This window comes from Triticum dicoccoides, chromosome 3B (assembly GCF_002162155.2).
Source record: "Triticum dicoccoides isolate Atlit2015 ecotype Zavitan chromosome 3B, WEW_v2.0, whole genome shotgun sequence".
Classification (NCBI taxonomy): Eukaryota; Viridiplantae; Streptophyta; class Magnoliopsida; order Poales; family Poaceae; genus Triticum; species Triticum dicoccoides.
This window is the reverse complement of record NC_041385.1, coordinates 706,525,750-706,533,509: the sequence shown is the minus strand read 5'-3', so window position 1 is coordinate 706,533,509 and position 7,760 is coordinate 706,525,750. Positions and strand designations below refer to the sequence as shown.

Below are 7,760 nucleotides of genomic sequence, written 5' to 3'. Positions count from 1 at the left end.
TTAAAATGTTTGATTTTTTTATTATTCTTTACATTAATATACATGCATATGGTCTAAGTGCTTGTGAAATTCAATAATACATTGTACTATACTCTGCACAAGAAGACAAAAAATCTGCCCAAAATCAACAAAAAGAAAGAGCACAAAATTTGCACGTATTTTACTTTTTTGTCTCTCACATGCAAGCATGTATATTGGTGAAATTTTGACATGTTATATTGCACTACTATACATGTATGCTCAAGCCGTAAAAAATCTTTATTTTTGACCTTCAAAAAATCGGGCTTAATGTGCCCATGCTAAGATGGCAATATTCGAACGATTTGGCGCTACTATAAGACGACTTATTGTATAAATGTGTGCGTGTAGTCATACCGTTTGGAGTGACCCATACATTTATTGTAGTCAGAACGATTTGGCTACAATGCGTGTATGAGTGTAGTCAAACGGTTCGACACATATACTAGAGCCAGATTCAAAAATTAGTTCTTTTTTAAGAGATTAGTAGATTAAGTTTTCAGAAGGGTCACTTAGTATAAATAATACACAAATGACAGTCTTCTACAATACTGGTCAGACGAATGTACTCTTTTGAGAAGTTTCCGGGTTGTCCCGATGTTCTCTTGCACACCTGATATCATCCGACATTTCTTATTCTCTGAGCGAATTGTTGTATGTTAGAAGCCAGTCGAGCGCCTCAAACCCTCGAATGGTTGGGCGGCCCGCTCGAGTGCTGACCAATCACGAAAAATCGATTCAGACGGACGCCTCAAACGGGCCAGGGCTGACCGATACCCTTCATATTCAGCACAAATATGAGGCGGATAGGGGGCGTCCGGGGGCGTCCGCCACGGCGGACCCGGCCCATCTGACCCCACATATATCCGTCCTCATCAGACCAAATCCTAGCCACTTCACACTCCTCTCCCCTCCACTCCCTCCGCCACCCGAGCTCACCTCTAGTGATTTCCGGCTGTCTTCGGCATGGCAGGCAATGGATCTGACTCCGACCAGTCCGGATCCGTCGACTGGGGTGTCATCCCGTGCCGGTTGGAGGAGGCAATGACGGTACGCATTGCACTTACTGCTCCTAGGAGGACAACGCTAGGCCGACAGACGCATCTATTCGGCGCGACTCCATAGCATCGGCTCAATGGGTGCTCGGGCAGACCATAAGTCCCACGGGTAACCATAAGTCCATAAGTCCCACGGGTAACGGGCGGCCCGCGGGTAACCATAAAATCTCTCCTTCCCCATCAACGGTCGGGCAGACCATAAGTCCCACGGGTAACGGGCGGCCCGCCGTGGGAAGGAGAGGATAAGGGCCGCCAAGGCCCATATTGCGGCAGAAATGGTGGCAGCGGAGGCGGCTGATGCGGCGGCGTGGGCGGCCACAGAAGAGAAAGCCATCAGCACCCGTATTATGAAGAAACGACAGCGGAGGAACACATGCACCCTCGCCCGAGAGCAGAATCGGGCGGTCTGTGCCATGGCCAGACTGCCACCGAAGGAGGAGAAGGAGGACAACGACGGCGAGGACAGCTCCGGCGACGAGCAGATCCTGCTTGATCCTTACCGTGTCTTCGACTAGTGGACGGCAAGAGCGCCCGGAAGGACAAGGACAGTTGTGGATGATCTCCACCATAACCAAACATGCCAAATTTTAATAGTCCGATGGCATTGTTAGTAGTGATGGAGTAGCCGAACGATGTGTGTAATATGCATCGACGTAATTGCATGAGTTTGTATGAATTTAAGATATGATAATTGAGGTGTCCGAACGTGGATTGCATTATTTGAGGCGTGAGCGGCCAGTCTCCACGGAGGCGCGGACGCGCCGCATTTGAGGGGGGCGGATTTGCCCATCATGGCCGTAGATGCTCTAAGCTACTTCCATTTCTTCTGGTGTATCTTATCTAAGACGTGCAGTATGAACACATTTCATTCAACAAGGAGCCTTGCAACCTGGAGACTGCGTGCATTTTGCAGTACCAAGGATAAATGGATTCTGAACACTTCTGTTGTTAGGAACTTCCTTAACGTATGTCCGAAATATATTTTGATGAAAATGTATTGATACTTTCAGTATGAACATTGTTAAATACTTGCTCCGTAAAGAAATATAAGAGCGGTTAGATCATTGGTCTGTGTGTGTGTGAAAAAAATATGGTTGTAGTTAGTTCATGCCACGGATAGGCTACAATGTTAAAATGCAAGTAGTATGATCTTGAAACCAACTAAATAAGAACTCCTTTACATACAACAAGATACACCATGCTTTTTGTGGCCATTTTGTTCACCATGCTTTTTGTGGCGGCCACAGTTTAGCCTAAGATTAGTTGTAGCAAATTAGTCATGAACCAAACATGTCCTAAATATCAAGAACCAGTCGTTGGTTGGATATCAGGGTCCAACGGTTAGGAGCTTGCTGTACCTCCAGCCCAGCACAACAGGGATCAAACACCTAATCTGACACCATGTGTGCCTTATTTACACTGGAATATTCAGGCCTACATTGTACTTGTACTTCCTCTTTTGAATGATTTGTACTTGCATTGTATTTCTCAGAAGTGGACTTAGTGAAGCGGCTCACTTAGATTTCAGCATGTCTAAATTAACATGGGAAAAGTCGAAAAGAGACGAATCAGCGTCAAAAACCTCCCTAATGTGAACCTGCTAGAGATATCCATCCATGCAAGGGAGAATCGTAAAAAAAAAACTCTGTGCAAGACTGCAGAAGTGATAATAAGCAGTGGAATGCAAGAGGTTAGAAGCTCATTGATCAGTTTCGAAGAAAAAAATATATGAAAAGAACAAGCAAGACAATTAGTGGAACCTATCAAAGAACTTGCGATTTGTGAACCACCGTGCAAACCCCGCCATTCCCCATGTCAAAACTTTTTCCGGACACGTCCTAGGCTAGCTTTTTAATAAGAAAGAAAGAACTAAATAAATAAAGAAAGAAAGAAAGAAACACACAGGAACCAATATTAAACAAGAAACGTGCAGACAGAATAATGTCATGTTCGGTAGTCAGCATTCAAGAAACTTTCAAACTTGGTGCCATTCAGGGCATTATAGACTTCATCCCAGTTTTCAATTTGATCCGACAGTGGTTTCGTGTGTATCTTCACATGCCGGCTGACTAGTTTCCTCGCTGGCACTTTGAGGAAATCCAGCACCTCAACAAGCATCTGCAAGTACAAGTCAATGTGGTACGAATAAGCAACAACAGCATCATATGCTGACATGCAACAGATTAGTCAAGAGTAACTCACAGTTCTGTTTTGGATGAGATCCTCATAGTACAATGTAATGTGACGGACGCTCTTTAGGTTTTCAAGAGCTTTGCAAGTGTAATCATCTGCCTGTTTCAGACTCCACAATAATGTTGTTGTGTTGAGCCTGGGCTTGTATTTTGCAAGTATATTCGCCTGCAAAATAAAAGAAACATCTTCACTCACAAACTGCAAAAATTTGCAAGTGGGAGTTGAAAGATATGCTATCAAGAACCACCTCATCTTTTGTGTGCACATGGGCCTTGTGTTTTCCTTTTAATTGCTTAAGGTATCTGTCGTGATTGTTTGCTAGTTGCGATACCATCTGACGGAGGAGATTCCTTCTGAACAGAAATATCACAGACACTCCTCTTTGGTTGAAATAATCAACCACAGCAGCGTGATTTGCCACGAGACCCTGAAGGCATATATTGTCAGAAGAATGCTTATTCTGCCTAAGGGGTAAGCTGTGTGCATGACTCAAAATTTAACAGTCTACCCAAAAACACTAATTGGACTGTTATGTTGAAGTCTTGAAGGAAATTAGATACCGCGGAGATCATAAGAATGTACATATTCATACCACTTAAAAATTTCAGATAACAGCAGTCGGAAATTTTTGCATGGAGGATCTAGATAGACACCAATTCCCATAATGCTGATATCTTCAGGAGGTGAACAGACAATCAAAATGCTATCAACAAATGATAGCAATCTTGATGCCCCCTCTTATCATTCTGAAGATACCAGCATCACAATTGCAATCAATTAGACATAAAATATTCTATATTTAAAAAAATCAGAATTGTGAGACCTCATCCAGAGTTCCACACAAAAGAGGACCAATATTTAAATTAACAAAGTCATACAAGAAATGGACTATACAGGACAATATAAGCATTGCCAAGATCTAGTCAGTGCAAATAGAAATGTAGCCATGCATAGGATTATAAACTGTCCAAAAATAAAATGTAATTCGATATGCTCCATTAAGGTAATTATGGAGTAGTGGAAACAAATAAAGAGAAACTAGTATCACAATTGTCTTTTGTATAGAAAAGATTTTAGTACACTTCGCAAAATTACTCAGGGAGACCTACGCTAACGATATTCAAGGTTAATATATCCTGATTCCGTGAGAAGAGGAACAGGATGCAATACCAGGAAGAAAACCGATATGTGCAATGTGCACATAACAGAGCATTCACGGAATGCAAGGGACAGTTCTTTAACCAGCAAGCAGATCGTACTAGGTATATTGCTTTTAACATGAATACCCTAAACAGCTCTAAAAACATCTGTATATTGTTTTAACAGCAATCTCATAATGATGCCTACAAATAAAAAGAATGAAGCAAAAAAAAGAACTGATCAAAATCATCACCTGATTAAGCATCCATTTGAAGCCAGCAGCAGCAGTGCACTCATTCTTGGAAGCACTACTATTCCAATCCAAGTTATACACCATGTCCATTGTCTTTATTATAGATGAAACATTACTCCTCCTTTCTTTCTTCGAGAAGATTTCTCCATTAGAGCTAACATTTATGTGACTGTTTAGAAGGGTTTCGAACCAGCCGCTTCCAGACCGCTGCGATGAGATAATTGCAAAGAAGCGGACAGGGGTACAGATGCATTCTTTCCTACAAAATAAAATTACCATCAGACATCATTATGCAAGCCAAATGTAGATAGCTCAAATGAGCTTTAGCACAAATATCACCTGCTGTAATTTAGTGGTTGTGGATAATGCACAAACTGAACCTCAGAAGGAGGAATTAAAGACTTATTGCAGGACTGTTCTGCAACTTGAATCTTCACTATCCTTGACCAGCTGTCGCTTCCTAGTTGCTTCATACACATTGAGCAAATAAACACCCCACAGATCATAGTCATGGTGAGAACAACCATTCTCAACGCGAGGGGTGACTTCTTTGGAGGTTTCAAACTCAGCGTATCCTGTAAATAAGTTGCAATCAGCCCAAGTTTTAAACAAATTAAACTATCCTTAACTCTATCCTTCAGAGGAATAAGGAATATAGTCACAATAAACAAAAATGATGACCTCGGAGAACATTAATTTAGGCTTGATAAAAAACTGAACAAAATCTACTAGAGTAAAATCTGTTTTAAACCTGAACTCCCAATTCCTGAAACTAGCAGGGTGTACTTCCTGACCCGGTCAATCCGGCCCTTATAGGAGTAAAACTTGTTTCGCAATTCGCATACCAGGGTCGACTCGCCGAGATTGACAAGGATCGGTAACTGTGCTAATTTCAGGGACAGAGAGTCTGTGATTCGATTACACCTGGCTGTAAAACGGTTTTAAACAAACTTTACTAGATCACTCAATGTACTATCAGGTCTTGAGCTTTGTCCTTCAGCCCGCTTGTGTTGAGGTTAAATGGTCCATGTACTGTCTATGATTGCGTTCCTTCGCCAACAATAATGGAACAATATAACAAGGAAGCAAAGATCGCCTTTGCTGTGTGCTCTTGAATGTTCCTGAAACTGCGTTACTACACTGAAGATTTATCTAAGAAAAAAGAGTTCACTATCGAAATAGAAAATGCAGTGAGCTACTAAAATTTAGGAGTGGAAAACAAGCAGCAACATCAGAGCACGCAGTTTTCCAAACAAAAAAAGAATCCCAAAGAACAATCAGATCAGACCTAAAAGTAGGAATGGGCAGCCATGGATAGCAAAATAAACGCTAGTACCTAGTTCAGCCAGCCGAACTACTCCTAACCTGTGCAATGAATACGGAAATTAAACAAGAGAAGTACTACAGACCTCCTAACTTGTTCACCAACAAAAACGTTCGGATCAAGTACGCTCCATAACTGTATTGAATGGAACAAGATGTACTATACTACTGTACTAGTAAGAAAACTTGGACCAAAAAGAAGAAACGGAATGTCGGAGAAAAAGCTAAGTGTTATACTATGTGAAGTAGTACTGTAGTGCTGCACTCCACTAAGTAAACAAAAAGGAGGAGAATGGAAAAGGTATTTTGGATTCTGGATCTGGCCGCATCGCCCGGCGCAACATCTCTTTTGGATTTCGGAGCTGACGAGACGAGATCCGCCGTGTTTGAAGTTTGGAGGCGCGGCGTGGAAGGAAAGCGATGAAAGAAGCATCAACCACCAAACCGGATGAGCTGCGCCGGAAGGGGCAGCTGAGATGACGCCCGGAACGAACTCGCAGGGAAAACAACGCCACCCAAAAGAATCCCTGCCTCAATCGAAGGAAGGCGGAGAGCATTCGCCCAGAGGGATCCATACGAGAGATTGTACGAATCTCACCTTGTTCCCCAGCTGGTAGCTCCATTCCTCGCAGGCGCCGCCGGCCTTCTCCTCCCCCTTGGCACCCCACATCGCCGCCCCTCTCCTCTCCTCTGCCGTCAGCCAAGAAACAGAGGAAGGAACACTCGTCGTCCGTCCGCCGCCGCCGCGCGGGGAGACCGGGCCGGCCGCGCTCCCTGGCAGCTGGTCGCCTCCAGCGGCGGCGTCCGGGTCGCGGGGGGTCGGGCCGGCTCTCGCGCCGCGGGCGGAGGGAGCGATGAGCGGCGGCCGCTGGCCGGGTGGCGTCCGTCGCGTGTGCTTTCGTTTAGGGCGTTTCTGGCTCCGGAGACCCTTTTTTGGAGCGGAGGTAGAAAGTCAGCTTTAACTGAGTGTGAGTGTGTGTGTGGGCCCTCCGTGTGTGTGTGTTCCAGGCTCGCCCTTTTGTGTTTTTCTTTTTTTGTTTTGACCCTTTTGTTTAGAGGCATCTAGTAGGAGTACTGTACTGGTCGCGTGAGTACGAAGAATCATCATCAAATGTGAGTGCGCATGAATTAAGACCCAAGCTAAGTGGCATTCAAAAAAAAAAGGCACAAGCTAAGTAGTATGGTCGTGCACGGCGTCGGTCTTGTACTAGCGAGCAGTAGTACGAGCCACGCCATTCCCGCTCCGTACGTGTACGGGCGGTCGTTCTCGGTCGACAACGACGGACGGCATCGGCATTTGAACAGCGGCGGTAATGTAGAGAGGCGTGTGGTAGGTTGTATCGGGATGCATGAAAAACGCGTTGATAGCGTCCACACACGAATCTTAAAGCAGCTCAGAGCCAGGCTGAGTTGAGAGTAAAAGGGGGCACGATGCACATGGCGGTGCACCAAGGAATGAGCGTGGAGATGTCGGGAGACCGAAATATCTGTGAACGTGGATGGCGTGAAATCTAGCATAACCCCTTGCCCCCTCATTTACTAGCAATCTAGCATAACCCCTTGCCCCCTCATTTACTCGCTCACCTTCGCAGCTAGGACAAACCCATCGGTTCTTGGCACCAGCGGCGGCGGCAACTTCGATCTGAGAAAGTGCTGGCGACGGTGGTGACTTCAATCTCCGATAGCGGGACATACTCCCCCTCCCCCCCTTCGTCTTGTCCCCCTCGTCTTCACCATGGACGGGTTGTCGGCTCCAAAGGGTGTAAGCAGCATAC

At 44.8% G+C, this 7,760-nt stretch overlaps 1 protein-coding gene across 1 annotated transcript; it reads right to left on the bottom strand.

Moving 5' to 3' along the window:
- Positions 1-2,526: 2,526 nt before the first annotated feature.
- LOC119278002 lies at positions 2,527-6,858 on the bottom strand. The gene is made up of 6 exons (XM_037559355.1): positions 6,584-6,858; positions 5,002-5,237; positions 4,663-4,921; positions 3,517-3,696; positions 3,279-3,434; positions 2,527-3,194 (listed from the first exon to the last, which is right to left on the bottom strand). The coding sequence occupies exons 1-6, from the start codon at positions 6,653-6,655 to the stop codon at positions 3,021-3,023; spliced, it is 1,077 nt and encodes a 358-aa protein (XP_037415252.1). The 5' UTR covers positions 6,656-6,858; the 3' UTR covers positions 2,527-3,020.
- Positions 6,859-7,760: the final 902 nt, after the last annotated feature.

What these genes read in the sequence shown, in the direction of transcription:
- LOC119278002 (XM_037559355.1), bottom strand. Translation starts at nt 6,655, where the DNA reads ATGTGGGGTGCCAAGGGGGAGGAGAAGGCCGGCGGCGCCTGCGAGGAA. An exon ending in GCTACCAGCTGGGGAACAAG is followed by an intron (nt 5,238 to 6,583) that starts GTGAGATTCGTA and finishes ACTTATTTACAG; the next exon opens with GATACGCTGAGTTTGAAACC. An exon ending in ATGTGCACACAAAAGATGAG is followed by an intron (nt 3,435 to 3,516) that starts GTGGTTCTTGAT and finishes TTTATTTTGCAG; the next exon opens with GCGAATATACTTGCAAAATA.